Source organism: Antrostomus carolinensis, unplaced genomic scaffold, assembly GCF_000700745.2.
Source record: "Antrostomus carolinensis isolate BGI_N321 unplaced genomic scaffold, ASM70074v2 scaffold18804, whole genome shotgun sequence".
NCBI classification, from domain to species: Eukaryota; Metazoa; Chordata; class Aves; order Caprimulgiformes; family Caprimulgidae; genus Antrostomus; species Antrostomus carolinensis.
In genome coordinates, this window is record NW_010311642.1 from 16,500 (window position 1) to 34,179 (window position 17,680).

The 17,680-nt window shown below is 42.0% G+C and overlaps 1 protein-coding gene across 1 annotated transcript in view; it reads right to left on the minus strand.

Annotated features, from left to right (window-relative positions):
- The window catches only part of OBSCN (obscurin, cytoskeletal calmodulin and titin-interacting RhoGEF), a gene marked incomplete at its 5' end in the record, with an annotated part of 75,308 nt that overhangs the window by 15,935 nt on the left and 41,693 nt on the right, over positions 1–17,680 (minus strand). Inside the window, 9 exons of the mRNA XM_029084701.1 lie at positions 1–270; positions 875–2,230; positions 3,330–3,602; positions 5,101–5,388; positions 7,095–7,367; positions 8,450–8,722; positions 10,811–11,077; positions 15,368–15,640; positions 16,310–16,576. The exon at positions 1–270 is cut by the window's left edge and continues 1 nt beyond it. Of these exons, the coding sequence (XP_028940534.1) occupies positions 1–270; positions 875–2,230; positions 3,330–3,602; positions 5,101–5,388; positions 7,095–7,367; positions 8,450–8,722; positions 10,811–11,077; positions 15,368–15,640; positions 16,310–16,576 (3,540 nt within the window). The remainder of the gene's footprint in view (positions 271–874; positions 2,231–3,329; positions 3,603–5,100; positions 5,389–7,094; positions 7,368–8,449; positions 8,723–10,810; positions 11,078–15,367; positions 15,641–16,309; positions 16,577–17,680) is intronic.

Sequence of the window (17,680 nt, forward strand, 5' to 3'; positions counted from 1 at the left end):
GAAGCTCAGCCTTGGTTGAAGCAACACCCATGTTGTTTTCAGCGAGGCAGCGGTAAACTCCCATGTCAGAGGGGACCACAGCTGTGATGATCAGCTGATGGCACCCTTCCTGGTCCTCGTTGATCATATAATGGTCATTTTCTTCAATAGCTTTCCCATCCTTGAACCAGCGAACCGTGGGGAGTGGTTTGCCAATGACAATGCAGTCAAAGCTGACTGGGTATCCATCTTGTACTTCTTGGTTTTGGAGTTCAGTAATGAACATGGGAGCTAAAGTCAAGGTAGTTAGGAGAGAAGAAAGGAAAAACTTGGTTGTATTGAAAGATGTATTTTAAGAGCACTGCCCCCTGAAGATATCTGGCTTCTAGGTTTTTAATTGCGGAGTGATATCTTTTCTCTATGACAACAGTCAAGAAGAAACTCTTGGACAAACACCATGAAGATATTCCATACCACGACAAGCACTTCAATACTACAGCTGCAAACCACACATTTCCTTGGTTACTCTCCTTGCCAAAATGTCTTTTCTCCCTCAGGACTGTTCTGAAAATAGTTTCATTGATTTAAGTATGAAAATCATAACATTTATGGCCATATTATTGTAGTAGAGGGCATTTCTATTCTGAAAAGCAGCTTTGTAGATAAGTTAATACTTTGCAACTCCCTCCTTCCTCACTAACCTCTGTCCTCTCCCTCAAAATGAAAAAGAATAAAAATTTCATCTGTTTTTTCCAAAATTGTGAAGTATCCAGGGAAATATCTTCAACAAATGAAAAACAGAAGGTTTTCCAGAAGTTATTAAGGAGTGAAAGGATAACATTCTGACCTGCTCCAGCTTTCTTTTCCAGAGAATAAGCACGATTGTTTCACATACCTGTATCAGAAGTCAGCAAAGGTGGTGGAGATCTCGGTACTTGTGGTGCAAACTTCCCATGGGTGGGGGGTGTTGCTTTCCCAATACGCAATTCAATTTTTTTAGGGCCTTGTTCCAAAATGTCAATCTCCACGGGAATTCCTAGAGCACCAAACATCTCTCTGAATCGAGTGGCAGCAGTTTTTGCCTCGGACAAAATTTCAAACTTGATGTAGATGTACTGGTCATCTTCACGATATGTCTGATGGTCAACCACCTCTATGTCCCCTTCATCTGCACTGACAAAGAGCTCTTCCTCCACATCAGATATCTCTGTTGAGATCTTGGCCCTGAAGAGTCTATGAAGTCTTCTTCCTGCTTTACGGAAAGCATCATCCAGCTCACTGCCAGATGAGCTCTCTGTCTCACTGTCAGTGCTTTGTTTAACCTGCTTCTCCTTATGAAGCACTTGAGGTTCTTGAGCACCAACAACCACCTTAGCACTGTGTGATACCTTTCCAAATTTATTGGATGCCTCACAGGTGTATTTACCCGCATCTTTCCTATCCAGGCCAGTGATAATCAAAGAGCAGGTCCCATCACTGTAATTGTCTATGTGATAATAGCGACCATCTGAAAGTTCTTCCCCATCTTTCAGCCAACGGACTTTCATGTCAGTTTTGCTGTGGGCCATGCACTCAAGGTGGAGGGTGCTTCCAGGCTCTCCAGAGAAATCTTTGAAGGTCTCAGTAAACACCGGGCATTCTTGTTGCTTGATCTCTTTCCTGACTTTGTAGCCTTTGAAAGCAGCCTGGATCTTCACAGCAGCCTTGTTCATGGAAGGATCATCTAAATCTGGTATTTCTGGCTCAGCTGGCTTAGCAGCTGGGGAAGCCACAACAGTCTCCACAGTGGATTTCTCCCACTGTTTCCATAATTTGCCTGTGGAGATGGACTGAACTTTGCTAGTAACAGTGACACTTCTCTTCCCAGCTTTCTTGAGGTAGTTCACCAGTGAAGGAGTCCCAGCTCTGGACTCATCATCTGAACTCGTGAAAGACAAATCTGCTTCTCCTGTCCTAGCTAGTTCATCACACGTGGAGTACTCCTCTGAGTAATAGTGAGACATCTCTGCTTCCTCCTTCCTCAACTTCTGAAGCTTCTCATCCTCTTCAGGCACCTCACTGATGGAATCCAAGGTGGGCTCCCGACTCATGCGGCGTTTCTTAGCTAGAGCTTCCCACAGAAGGTGAAGATCTCCCTCCTGAGCAGCCTCAGGGGGCAAACTAGGCTGGATATGACCATCCATCAGCTCTTCTGGTTGGTTTGCAGGGCGTGTATCCCTGGCGATCTCTTTTAGCATTGACACTGTGGGAACTGAGGAGAATTAAATAGATAAGATGTTAAAAGACAAAGTCTGTGAGCAAGCCCTGAGAAAGTACATGGAAATATTATTCTAAAGCCTGTGCATAAAAGTGTCAGTGACATTTAACTACGCATTCTGGTGAGAACAAAATGTGAATTTAATATAACTGGATGTGGTCCTGGGCAATTTGAGCAGGGAGGTGAACTACACTATCTTCAGAAGTCCTTTCCAACCTCAACTATCCCGTGATTCTATACATGCACTTAAAACATGATCAAACAACATTTTATTATTATTATTATTTCTTGCACATTTTAAATCAATAAATACATTTCTGCCCTTTTAAAATGTTGAAACTGATTAATATCTAGTTAAGACTGTCAGTGGAGCCTGGAAGGCTGTTCAGGCTTATCTTATTTTACAGCTAAACAGAGCTTCACTGACTTTCTTCAAGAGATGTCCACTGGCTATAATGGGAGCAGAGACTCTCACCTCACATGGAGGCACCTGCCTGTTTAGATGTGTCTAAGCCTCTGCATAGTGCCCAGTGCAATTTGAGATGCTCCAGGCTGCCTAGGACATCCACATGTGGCTCTCAAATACAACCTAGGACCTACAAGTGCTCTGGGTTCCTCTGGAGAAGGAGATGATGGCCAGGGCTGATATAATGAAGTGTCTCAATGGCACTAGATGCCACTGTGTGGGTCATTGAATCCCACCTATAGGGCAACTTCCTAAGCAGTATGACCCAAATCCATTTGGGATGTCCAGGACAGGTACCATGCAGAACATACGAAGGAGCCCTCATTTTCTGAAGTGGCAGCTGAGGGCTAGGTAGAATAACCTAAAGCATCTCAAAAGACACCCAGAAATTAATGTAGAGACAACTGTATCACACCTTAAATGTCTGACTCAGGAAAATCTTATCTGAGCAGCTCAAAGCTGTCAGGGATTCAGAAACACACTGGGCAATACTGAAGAGGAAGGTAACGATTCTTTGTGGATTGTTATCACAGCTTGTGACAGAAAATTAATTCCAGTCCAAGCTGTGGAGCTGCCCCTGGATGTCCATAAACAGATTTAACAAGCAGAGGAATGCTCTCTCTGTACCTTCAAGACACAAGTTTGTAACAGATTTGACTTCTGGAGAAACCATGCAGGTATATGTGTCCTGATCTTCAGGTTTAAATCCATGAATAATGAGTATCTGCTTTTTTCCATCAGAGATGATTTCATATCTCCCTCCAGCTTGTATTTGTTCTTTTCCTTTGAACCACGTCACTCCCTCTTCAGTTTCACTTGATAATTTGCACTCCAAGCGAGCCACCTCCCCTTCTGACACTGATCCTCCCACCAAAGGATGGGTGACTGTAACTGGAGGCTCTGTAATGACAAAAAAAAATGAATTAACACAAAGAACATGTTGCAATCTAGCTTTAAGGCACTCCAGATCACTCTATAAAATACCCAAGCATTTCAGCCTTCATTTATAGATTCTTTAGCTGCTGAAGACAACCAAAAAATAATAATAATTTAAAAAATTACTGGCAGCATCAAAGTTTACACTTCCAAAGATAATATCAAAATAACTGTACAAGCTCTTCCAGAGGTTAAACTAGCTCCATTTTAAAATATACATGCAAGAGTGGTTGCATTTTTCACATTCCTGTGTTTATTTGCTGATCTTCATTTACCCATCACCAGTATTCAAGCAGATCTTATTGTTTGGAAGTGAGGAAGTTCTGAAGTAAGACAAGAAAGAAACAATAAAAAGAGGAAAAAAAGATAATATATTATTAAAAGCAACACTCATCCCAGTCTTGAAAGTATATATATATATTTATTTTTTTTTTATTATTTTTTTTTACACTAGCTTAGGACTAGCTTAAAAATTCTCAAAAACCATCAAGAATTAAAAAAAAACCAAAATCAATCTCTATATCTCTTTACTTTGGAAGGAGGCCTGCCAATGACATGCTCTTTGTACAACAGAAATATTCAAAATGAAGTGAAAACAAACGCATTAAACATGGAGATATTGACTGGGATGGAAAGGGCACAGCTGAGTTCCCCAAAGCAGCACACTCCTGAGCATGATCTGCCCCTCTGCACGTTTCACTGGGGTGAGGGGACCACTGCCCAAAATGCCTTGGGTTTGTTGTAGACAAAGTCAACATATGCAGAGTTATGAGAATCCAGCACTGGCAGATGTTATGTTGCAAAAACAACTTTATGTGTCTGACCCTGAAGAAAAAGAGGAATTTTTGTTATTATTCTCACTTGGAGGAATTTGTTGGGCACTCAGTTATCACAGAAAGAGTTGCAAGATAAGAAAGATTGAGGAAGTGGCTCTCCATTCCACTGTAGCTTCCAAAGTCTCATCAACAGACAGCAAAGGAACTGTGTCCTCCAGCACGTCTTTGTGGGGGTTATTGGAAAAAATATGCAAATAATATAAAGAAAGAGAAAGATGGGTGAAGAAGACAGCACTGCCCACCCTCTGCATGGGCACAAGGGTCTTGGTAACCCTGAATGCATTCCAACATGCCCTTTCTGACTCATTCCATCCTAACTCCATCAGAAAAGAAACTCATGGTGACTGGACAACACATGGATGTAGTGCAGGCTGCAAGACAGCTTGATGCAGTTTGGAGAAAATAAGTATCAAGTACTAACTAATGAAGCAAATTTTGTTCATGGCAACCCTGAACAATTTTTCCAAGCTCTTTCTCCTCTATTGTGTTGGCAGCAAAGCACTGAAAAGCATTTCAGGGTGAACTCTTCCAGGAGATGCTTGGAAACGGTGAAGCAGGCATGCCAAGCGAAACACAACGTCTACAGCAGCTTGTAGTCCTCCATGGGGACATCTCCCCATTCTCACCTAGCTGCACCATCTGAGGAAAGTGCACTGGCTCGCTGGCCCCAACTTTGTTTATAGCTGAGACACGGAATCTGTAAGGTTCACCTGGGGTGAGATCATCCACCATAAATTCCGTGTTTTGAATAATGCTCTTGCTGCATGACTGCCAGCCAACACCTGGGATTTTCCTCTCCACATTATAGCCTAGGATGTCACAACCGCCGTCGCTCAATGGCTTGTACCATGACAGAGTTACAGAGTGACTGTTCTTACTTAAGACTTCTGGTTCTTCAGGGGGATCAGGGTGGGCTGAAGGCACAACAGAAGTCCCATGATGTATGACATGAGCAATCATGCTTTATACGAAAACAACCAAGAGCCTTATACAAGCAATAAGAAGGAAGAACAACAGATTGCCATATTGCAAAGATGAGTGGGTACATGCCAATGACTGTGAGACATACCTGTGCACCACCGAGTTCTCCTTCATCTGCCCTGACCAATGGCAACTACCATCTCCGATACTTCATGTCACATATTGTTGTGATTTTTCCCTGCTACTTTGTCCCACTCAGCTCAAAATAAAGGTGATCCTACACTGTTCATATCATCAAGGAACTTAGCTGAAAATTTCAAGTACATTTGGGCCTTGATCTTACATATTTCAGGTCTAACCTTAATGAAAATCAAATTTTCATTGAAGTACAGAGTAATTCTAATAATTTAGTAGCAAGTCACCCAATTTTCTACATAATTCCTATATATGTCACAGCATCAGGAAATAACAAAGAAATGCACAAAGGGAATGGTCTGGTGTCCTACCAGACTGGTTACTGCCAATCATACTCACTGGAAAATGTTCCTCACTTAATTTATGCTTTGTCTTAGAAGGCAAAAATAATCCTTTCAGTCTTCAAGTTTGAGGTCTTTACCAAGTACATGACCTGCCACAATGAACCAATCCAACAAATTAAAGGGAAATAAGGTCTACAGACAGTTCTTTAATTCTGGACATCATAAACATATCATAAAATCTTCTTTTATTTTCTCTTCTCTATTTTCAGCCAAATTTTATACAGAAAACCTGTCAACAAGGGGAGTTCATGAAGGTAATATTTTGCAATTCCTAAAATGTAGGTGCTCAAAATAAGATAACATCATTTAAAATCCATCAACACAATTTTGGTGGAAATTACTGGAAAATATCAGAGGTATCTCAAGTCTCAGAAATCATTAGACGGGCAAACTACCTGTAATAATTTAAAAGGGAATGTTCAATCATTGTTTCTGGAATATTGCAAGTACAGTGTACAGCTGAAACACATTGAAATTATCTCATACCAATGCTGAGGTTGTGTTGGCATGAGTAGTTCTGGGTGACTTGATTATCCCACTGTGGGAAGGAGCCAGACCCTGGGTGCTGAAATTGACATTGATGAATCATAGGTCTAATCTGCCTCACAAGGGAATTAGGGAAATATTATATTTTCTACTTGTCAAGTACTCTAAGAGTTATTAACTCATATCTCTGAAGTACAAGGTGTGTACTTCAAAGATCTTCATGGATCTCACCCCCGTGAAGATTTTAATATGCAACTCATTAATCTGGAACACTGGTTGCCCTGCACTTGAGTAGATGAGCAGATGTCCTGCATACCTTTTCCATAGACACTCTATTTCAGCTCCCTCTCATGTCTACATTTACTGAGGGTGATGTTGAACTCTATTTATTTCCTTTAGATTCTATGTTATATTTTACAAAATACTGCAGGTAAAGAAAACTGGTGAACATCTCTACCATCATTAGCCTGATATAATTTTCTTCTGATGAGGTTGACTATTTCTGGTCAAAGAACAAGTTGCCCAGTAGCATCTTCTCAGACTAAGACCACTAGGTTGGGACATGCAAGGCACAGGGAAAAGAATCAGTACAAAGATTAGAAAATTCAATGTTGTAGCTCAGTACTGAAGTCTGAGATTTCAAGTGCCATTGGGCTAGAATGACAGACACTTACCTATCACAGATAACTTGGCTGATGAAATTGCTTCCCTGGAAGCAAAGGTCACCTCTCCAGAATGATGTGGTTGGGCTTTTTTCAGAATAAGTTTGTATTTGTTTCCATCTGCTTGGATCTCCCAGTCCTCATCTGACTGGATCTCTATGTCATTACTATACCAAGCAACTTCAGTAATTGGCACAACTTCACTGAGAACGCAGCTAAATGTAGCTTTCTCCCCTGGAGAGACTTCCACATCTGTGAGAGGCTGCAAGATCTGTAGGCGCCATCCTGTAGATAAAAATAGGTAATCTAGCCCTCAGTTACAGAAACAAATACAGGCAAGAGATTTTGTGAATATTTATGCTGAAGCTCTGGACAGTCAGGCCTTGGAGACCAAAGAGATCATTAAAAGGGAGGTTGTATATATCACCAGAACAGAAAGTGTCACTTGGGATTGAAACTTTCCTAAACTTTAAGGAGCAAAACCCGACCTAGCAATGTCTTTCATTCACAAGTAGCAGAAAATCACAATGGAGATACCGTGCTATGTCTGAGGATGGCTGTTCTTGTACTCTGAAAGGGGTTTTGATCCCCACAGGGGTCTCCAAAAATAGTATAAAATACAAGGATGCAGACATAGAATCATAGAGTCACAGAATGGTTTGGGTTGGAAGGGACCTAAAAGCTCATCCAGTTCCAACCCCCCTGTCAGCAGCAGGGACACCTTCCACTAGACCAGGTTGCTCAAAGCCTCATCCAACCTGGCCTTCAACACTTCCAGGGAGGAGCAGCCACAGCTTCTCTGGACAACCTGGGACAGTGTCTCACCACCCTCACACCAAAGAATTTCTTCCCCACATCTCAGCTCAATCTACTTTATTCCAGTTTAAAGCCATCACCCCTTGTTCTGTCACTCCCTGCCCTTGGCCAAAGTCCCTCCCCACCTTCCTGGTGCCCCTTCAGGTACTGGGAGGCCACTAGAAGGTCTCCCTGAAGCCTTCTCTTCTCGAGGCTAAACAACCCCAACTGTCTCAGCCTGTCCTCATAATATTGTTGCTGATATAACTCTCATCTCTAAAGCCCTGAAGGACCTATAAACACAACTGAACTCATCAGAACAATGACAACTGTAAAAGTCATTTGCTGCTAACTCATTGCCAACTGAAGCTGCTTGTATCTGTGTCGCAGCAAACAGAACAAGAAAGAAAGGAAATTGTAAAACATCATCCGGTTATTGTGAGGGAAGAAGATTTAGGTAAGAATCTTGCAACAAATGCAACTTTTCCTCTCTGCTACTCATCACCTTTTCCTGGTTCATTTGCACTTTCCAACAAGAAATTTAAGACTCCCCATGTGTGACTGCTTGTTACCTTTCACTGTCAGGAAGGCTGAGGTCACTGCATCGCTGCACATAAAAGTCACCCTGCAGCTGTCCTGGGGAGTTAGGTTCTTCAGCAGCAGCAGATGCCTGAGTCCATTTTCAAAGTAAACCATCTCAGTGTTTTCTGTAGTTTTGGCAGGTTCATCATCAATCAACCAGTTGTAATTGTAGCACTCAGGCTTGGAAAGATAACATTCAAACAGGGCTTCCCCTCCTTCCACAGCTTCCACATTCTCCAAGCCCTGGACAATGCTGTTCTTGGCTAGCATAGAAGGACAATGAACAGTATTAATTGTTTGGCCATGCATATCTGAATATTAACAAGCCTTGGAGCACTGGATAATTCCCACTGCTGGAAAGCTGATGGAAAAGATGTAGATAAACTGTGCTTGTAGGTTTAGTTGTTGATTTCAACCATTCTCTAACACAATTCTATATTTAAAAACATTTTAAGTAGTGCGATAGTTTAAAAGTAATAATAAACCTCTAGGACCTCTAGCGTTTCATCTAGAATTCCTCCAGAAAATTAACTTCTGTTTCTATAAATAAAGAAAAAAAATGTTGGTGTTTCTATGAAATGGGCCAATAGTTGATAGGAAGGGAAAGCTCAGGAAGATAAAGTATAATCAAATTCCTTCTGTCCCACAGCAGGAAACATGTCCCACAGATCTCCCAGGCAGCACAATCACCATAATTAGGGAGATGTGACTCCACTGACAGCTCCTGGTAAAATCCTACTACCTTTTAGGCAAAACAAATATGAAATAATATTATAGCTAGCAAAGCTATAGTGACTGTCACCTGAGTTAACAAGTCTGCCTCTGGGAAACACACAAGAGGTTAAAATCTGTGTTAACAATACTTTGAATAGTGAATTTCTGAATTACTACCGAAGCTCTGGGATAATGCAGTAGGTTTATTTTCTCATGCTCGTGTGGTGAATTGTGTGGTCAGAAACATGCGCATATATATCTACACGCTCCGTTCGCCCGCAGAGTCATGCATGGGTTGGCATTTGTACACGAGCAATCAGCCTGGTGCAAAATTAAATGTGGCTGGTGCACGTGAATATAATTCATGTTAGAACCAGCTACATGGACAAATTACATGCACAACAGTGGGAACACACGGTTGAGTAAATACAGTTTATGCAAATACCATACAATGGTCACCATGATCTATAATATAAACCAACGCCCTGGGACATTCCTGTTTAGATCTTTATAACCATTATCTGGAACTGTTCTAAGCAAAAAAAAAATTATATATAATAATGCTGAACAATTTACTCAATAGCAGAAAAAAAAATATGAGTAACAACAACAAAAATATCTGTATTTTATAACATTCATACTTATGGAGAACACTGAGGATTTTGTAAATCCTTGGAGAATGTATAACTTTGTTAGAACACGTTCAGCTTGTTTATTTGTGCACTTTTGGAGAACTGATCTTTTGGAAAACTGATTTCCCTGTGAAAAGCAGCCAATTGCACATCCTACCTCTTCTGGGATGCTTTTAGATTAAGTTCATTAACGTATTTTTAAATCCCTAAAATGGAAAGTGCTTATCGATGTAGAAAATATTATAATAAATAATACCCTGCTCTTCTGTACTCACAACACTGGTTAAGCAAGAGGGCATAATTGTGTTTTGTATTGGCATACAAAACACAAATATTCAGAAATCAAATCAGAACCAATTCTCTTGCTGATCACACTAATTCACCCGGTGACTGAATACAAAATAATACCATACACAGCAGAAAATAATAAGAAACATCAATATAAAATCCTAAATCTATTGGTAATATTTTTATTTACTCTTTCTCAAGGCCTTCACAAATGCTGATGCCAAGTGAGAAGGTAATTCCTGAGTGATCAGACTTTGAAATAAGTAACATACGAAGCTACTTTAGCTTAGCTGAAAATAAATTCCACATTATTCATTAGCTCCGTTAGGTTTTAAGGCACATTGTGTGTAAAAAGCACTCTGCAACAGCACAAAGTACTCTTGTTATTCCTTTGGATCTACGTTATATCTGTAATTTCACAATAATTCAGTAGGACACATCCCACTGCACTGATATTCCAGTTCATTGTAGAAGAGGTATGATGTGTAGGTGGTGTAATAAGTGAGCGTTAATTAGAACTAAGCTCCAGTGAAATGTTGCCTTTTCATATCCAGTTCCCATTAACTCCCAACTACTTTTATCATCGTTATCAGTACTGGAGTGAACACCAAAGGATGGGTATCTGATTATTATCTTATTGTGAGGTACTGCCAATATTTTTCCATCTCTTTTATTTGGAAACCATGATAGTCTTCCTCTTTGGCTGGAAGACCTCACCTTGAACATCAAGTGCAGCCATCACTTTAATGCCTTCAGCTTCACAAGAATAGATGCCAGTGTCTTCTGGTACCGTAGGTTTAATTTTTAGCATGCTTACATTCCAGTCCTGATCGATAATCACTCGCTGACCATCTGCATGTATTTCCTGATCATTTTTCTTCCATATGGCGTGTACTGGCCTAGAATATTGGCATATGAACTCTGCTGTGCCATCTTCATCAACAGTTATATCCTGCATGGGACTGACCACTTCAATGGTTGGATCTGTTAACCAACACGTCAGGAAGGACATGCATTAGTGGATCCTCATGGAAAATGCAACTTAGAGATTTTTTTTTTGACAAGCACAGAGCTTGTGGAGAGCAAGCAGAGTGACAGTGCAAGCAGGAAGCTGACTGGGCACGCTGGGGATTAGCAGTTTAATCTGTGCTCGTGTCAGCATCAAGCAGGATTGAAGCAAAACTGGTTCATTAGAATATAACCATCACACTGGAAAATGGGCCACCAGCAATTAAGGCTTGTGCTTTAGCACTCCTGAATATGAACTGCGTAGAACATCTGCTGAGATTCCCTCCAGGCTTAGTTTTTCTCCCAGCATTGCTGAAATCCTCTAGAGTAGGAAACACTGGATGAGGAACACTTCTGCTCCCCAGAACGTGGCAGGAGCACAAGTGTGAGACAGAGGACTGCCATGGATGGGCTGCTGTGAGTAGTTCCCTGTAGCTCTCTACCTCATAGAGCAATAGGAAAATACCACAGCCTCTTCTGGAAGCTCCTTGTAGGAGCAAAGTGCAACCACTCATTAGAAACAAATGCAATACTCAAATGTAAATACTCATTGCTGTGCTGTGGTGGTGATGGTTATATGTCAGGAGTCACTGGCAGCATGAGGAGCAAAGATCCAGGACAAGTGTAACAAAAACGGGTGTTTCACAGGAGACAGGTACTCATTGTTTTGATTAACCATGTGTTCCTCAGCAGCAGAGACATAGTCTGGGGAAAAATAATATGATTTCCTTTACAGTAGCTAATCTAGAGGTACAGTATGAACCATTTCAATCTCAGATTGAGAGGCCATAAAACACTCAGTGCTGCTGGATATGCATCTCCTATAAAGAAGGTGAGATCCATGATGCTACTTTTGAACATTAAGTCTTTCTTTAAAAAGACTAGTTCTGCTTCTTGGGAAGAAGCTGCAGGGCACAGTAGGTATATCTAACCTTAAAATAGTGTGAGCTTCCAAAGTGGCTAAGGGGTCCATCCTGAAATGTCAGATTGGACCACCTGAATACAACCACAATGTGTGTGCTGAAAAGAAAAATCTCAGTGAAGTCTGAAAATGGAAGTCTCTCTGCAACATCCTGCTCAGTAGAACTATATTAACTCCCCCCAAAAATTGATAGGGCTACAATGGGATATAAAAAGATGACAGATATTGAAAGATTATATATGTTCTTATCTTTCAAATAGTTGTTCTGATCACAAACCAGCTAGAATAAACTACACCGGACCTCTCTTGGAATGCTCCTCTTGAAACTGGTGCATTGGATTGAGGATTTGGGACACCACTGGCAGACCTTGGGAAGCAAAGACTGTTTTGCAAATGTCTTTTGAAAACTTGTTGCAAGGCTTGATCCTGCTTTTTAAGGCTTGCTCTGCCACTCCATGTGTCTGCATGTGTGTTTATGGAGAGGAGGCATCAATGGCAGATCATGGAGAAGTTTTGGTTACACCAGGACTAAAGAAGCAAGAAGATATCTGTACAGCTGGGGAGTACACTGCTGTCTCATAAGATGAAGACATGTGTTTCTCACAGCAAATGTCACCTGTGGTCTTGAAGAAAGAAGATATTCTGGTTCCACTGCTCCATTGCTCTTTGCCAATGCTAGGCTAAGACCTTGGTGGCCCTATTCACCCATGCAGAATGGCAGAAAGCTCCTTGGGACTTAAGAATCAACGTGTACACTGGAGTCTAATTCTCACCCTGCCCAAGGGGGTCAGAAGAAGGCGTCAACTCCTTCAGCCTTTTCCATTTTCCTCCCACCCATACATGAAGGTGCCACCATGCTGGGTCACTGAATTAATGCAGTTTTATGGCAATTATATTATGAAGGCCCAAGAAGAAAAGCGGTCATGAGATCTAACTTATTAGAGAATATGTCCAGTTACAAGCTTGCTTTAAAACACAGGAAAAGGACACTTGGAATAGAGAGAAAGACAACTTGTTCCTTGATGAAGAACAAGCCATGGATAGATAGATAAATTGAAATATGTCTAGTTTGGAGACAGAACTATTTGTAAATTTCTGGACAAAATAAAGTGCATGAAATTGGCTGTTAATACAAGCACAGGTAGAATTTTACCAGTGTTTTACTTTCCTATTAAAGAATCATGGAACCACAGAACGGCAGGGGTTGGAAGGGACTTCAGTAGATCATCTATTCCAACGCCCCTGCCAAAGCAGGTTTCCTACACCAGGTTCCACAGGTGGGTTTTGAACATCTCCAGAGATGGAGACTCCACAACCTCTCTGGGCAGCCTGTCCCAGGGCTCTGACACCCTCACAGTAAAGAAGTTTTTCCTTAAGTTTGTCTGGAACTTCTGGTGTTCCAGTTTGTGCCCATTGCCCCTTGTCCTGTCACTGGGCACCACCGAGAAGAGCCCGGCCCCATCCATTTGGCCCCCTCATTTCAGATATTTATAGACATTGATAACGTCCCCTCTCAATCTTCTCTTCTCCAGGCTGAAGAGTCCCAGCTCTCTCAGTCTTTCCTCACACAGGAGATGCTCCAGGCCCCTCTCATCTTTGTGGCCTCCACTGGACTCTCTCCAGAAGATCCCTGGTCTTTCTTGAACTGAGGAATCCAGAACTGGACACAATACTCCAGATGTGGCCTCACCAGGGCAGAGTAGAGGGGGAGGAGAACCTCTCTTGACCTGCTGGCCACACTCTTTTTAATGCACCCCAGGAGACCACTGGCCTTCCTGGCCAACCTGCTGTCCATGAGCACACCAGGTCCTTTTCCACAGAGCTCCTCTCCAGCAGGTCAGCCCCCAACCTGTCCTGGTGCGTGTGGTTATTCCTCTCAAGGTGAAGGACTCTGCACTTGCTCTTGTTAAACCTCATCAGGTTCCTTTCTGCCCAACTCTCCAGCATGTCCAGGTCTTGCTGAATGTCAGCCCAGCCTTCTGGTGTGTCAGCCACTCAAAAAATTAAAATCGAGTGTTTTTGAGCACAGTGCAATCGGGGTGTTTTTAAACGTCTTTCTCATCCTAATGCAGTTATAGTCATACACTGCTGTGCTTCAGATTCACATCAAAGAAATCTTGCTTTAATACAAGCACAAAATATCCACATACACTTGTGTAGTACCATGAGCTGTGTGGTTGGACTAGATGATCTCCAGAGGTCCCTTCCAACATCAACATTGATGTGAATCTGTGAAATGAAAACTTCTCAAGAACCCTTTATTTGACTGAGCAGAATACCTAACGACGCATTGATTTAATTTGTGTTTTAGGCTCACTGGAATTCTTTGCCTAGAGAGCTCACTGTCTCTGAAAATATGAAACTCAAAATTGATACAAACGGACATGGGATTTGTGGGGTTTGCCCACTACATTGCTGCTGCACCATTCTGACATTAGGAAGATGTGAATTGGCATTTTATCTTTGCAGAGAGTTAAATTTTCTGCAAGTGCAAGGGACACATTATACAGAAATCATCTGGAGACATCAACCATTGACTACAATTCTATATTGTGGATCATTCCTGTTATGGTAGACAGTTAGACCACAGGGATAGATTTTAATAAAGAACTCAACCCTTGATATCTCCATATATACAAATCCCTTTTCCAAGTGTGGGATGAATGTTACTTTTGTCTGAAAAATAACAACTTTTCTCAATGGCTATAAAAGGACTGGATGTGAAGGAGCTTGCTTTATCAAGTCTGGAGCTCAGTGTTATTTGCAGCTTGTGGCTACCCTTACCAAATGAGGAAAATATTTATTCAACAGACCAGAAATCTTTGCTAGTGCAGTGATGACCATTACTATCCTGGCAGTCAACAACTGAAGTTCATTTTGTCACTGTTACTGCAATGTCATATACCTTTTGGTTTCCAGGAAGAACTCTGGAGCCATCAGTATACCAGCCCAAAGAACATACTGAGCTCAGCACCTAGTTATGGAGCAGCACAGTGGTAATTTTGTGAATTTCCAGCTACATAATATCTTGTGGTATTATAAAAAATTAAAGGGGAATACAAAAAAACAGGTGCTACCACAGAGGTTTATATTTAGCTTTACTTTGACATCAGGTGAAAGCAACAACCCTGACCCTGCAACCCCTTGTCACTTGAACTCAAAAAATCAATGTGGTTGTATCTATAAAACTTCTGACGTCAGTATGGGTGTTTTGCAGAAGTGGAGGGTTGCAGGACACAGAAGAACTGTGAAAGGATTTAGTAAGGGTAGCCAGGAAGGCAGAAGCACTAGCGCACTGAGCAAGTCCAGAGGTGGCCATGTGTGTCTCTCTAACAAGGAAATACCTTTGACTAATAATTTAGCTGAAGATATAAGGGACCCAGCTCTGAAGGTGACAGTGCCTGAGTCATGGCACGCCACATCATTTAGGGTTAAAGTGTGGATGATCCCGTCCTGCTCAGAGATTTCAGTCACACAGTTGTTTTGAAGGGGAGATCCATCGAGCCACCATTGCACGTTCTTCACGCCCGGGTGCGAGAGCTCGCAGGTGAACGTGGCTGACTCACCCACAAAGACGTCTGTGTTCTTTAAACCAGAAACTATGACTGCTGCTTCTTCTGTATAACAGAGCAAGAGAAGGTGCCAAAGGAAAACAAAAACATAAACATATACATGTCCCTTCCTGCAGAACTAGCCCAAGTGACAGTGCAAGTTGTCCAGGAGAGTTAAACTTGTAATTCTGTTTCAGTGAAAGAGCTTAAATTTTCTTTAAGGGATTGAGACACCACCTTCCATCCTTCACCCACTTGCAAGTGCAGTGAGAGGAAGCTCTACTCCATGACCAGGTCATGACTGGCTCTCCTATGTGTTGCAACCTCATTGTATGAGGTGGGAAGCTGAAAGGTAGCTTAAGATTTAAATGAGATGTTTACTTACAGTGCTTTAAAAGAGTAATGACAGTATCAACAGTGACAGCAGCTGTAATCAAGAATAGCAAGAATTTCAGCATTTTTTATGACTGCTACTCCAAGCAAACAGTTTTTCAGCGGTACCACCACCTGCTATGGTACACAGGAAAGTCAGTATTTTGAACTACCTGAAGTTATAAACAATGGTCCAACCTCAGCCTGGATGTAAGTGTTTATACCTTCACTGAAATCAGGAAAGAAATGAATGGACTTTCAACAGTTTGCATCTGAGACAAGTTTGACCAGTTACTGTCAAAGATTTTTGAATAAGAAATCCAGGCAGCAAAATCAGAGTATTTCCACCACATTTCACCTTACCTTGCACATACACAGAACCTGTGGTGATCTCATATCCAGTGCTGCAGGTATAATCCCCACAGTCATCAGGCTCTACACCATGGATGATCAACTCAGCAATTCTGCCTTTCAGCTTCATCTCATACTTGTCACTGGGCTGAATGACCACCCCTCCTTTTCTCCACTCAACTGGGGCGTCTGGCTTGGAGATCTCGCAGTGCAAGACAGCTGTTCCCCCTTCTTCAGACTCTACATTTTTCAGCTCTTCATTAAACAGCACGGGTAGTACTGCAGTGGAGAAGCAACTGCATCACTGACAGTGCTCAAAGGTCAGAAACTTGCTTGCAAGTTCTCTGGCTTGGCAATTCCCATCTTTCTGAACCATAACTTGCCTGGTGGAAGTGCCAAGCCCAGAGCAGGACTTTAAATTATGCCATAGCCACTCATGTGGGTCATAGACTCATGGAATGGTTTGGGTTGGAAAGGACCTTAAAGATCATCCAGTTCCAAGCCCCCTGCTGGGAACAGGGTTGCCAACCACTAGATCAGGCTTCCCAGGGCCCCATCCAACCTGGCCTTGAATGCCTCCAGGGCTGGGGCATCCACAACTTCTCTGGGTAACACATTCCAGTGTCTCACTACCCTCTGGGTGAAAAATTTCCTCCTAATATCTCACCTAAATCTCCCCTCTCTTAGTTTAAAACCATTTCCCATTGTCCTGTCACTATCCACCCATGTCAAAAGTCACTCTCCCTCCTATTTAGAAGCTCCCTTCAAGTACAGGAAGGCTCCAATGACGTCTCCCCAGGGCGTTCTCTTCTCCAAGCTAAACAAGCCCCAGCTCCCTCAACCTTTCTTCAGCAGAGAGGTGCTCCAGCCCTCTGATCATCTTTGTCTCTTTCCTCTGGACCTGCTCCAATAGCTCTACATCTTTCTTGTGCTGGGGGCTCCAGGTCTGGATGCAGGTGAGGGTGTCCACTGCTGCTCCGTAAAGGATTGACACAGGTCACAGGACCTCTAAGAGGCTTCACGTGGCCGTAAACACAATTTCCAGTGTAAGCTGTTAGACGCACAACAGTACCAATCACAGCATTTGGACGTTTAATCATTGAAACCACACACTGTGAGCTGGAGCTGGTTATGGGGGTTAAACTGAAGAGCTAAAAACATAACCTTGATGCTTTAAAATTAATAAAATGATAAAGTTAATATATAAAAGGACAAAATCAATAAACTATAAGATCCAAAAAGGTAGCCACTAGAAAAAGAAAAAGAGACACAAATCTTGGGCTGCTCAGGCTCCATTTAAATTGGCCTGTTCTAGGTATGATGAAATATTCCAGTCTCTTCTTGTCAGGCAGCAGGCAAGTTTCCTAAATGTACTTGTACGTA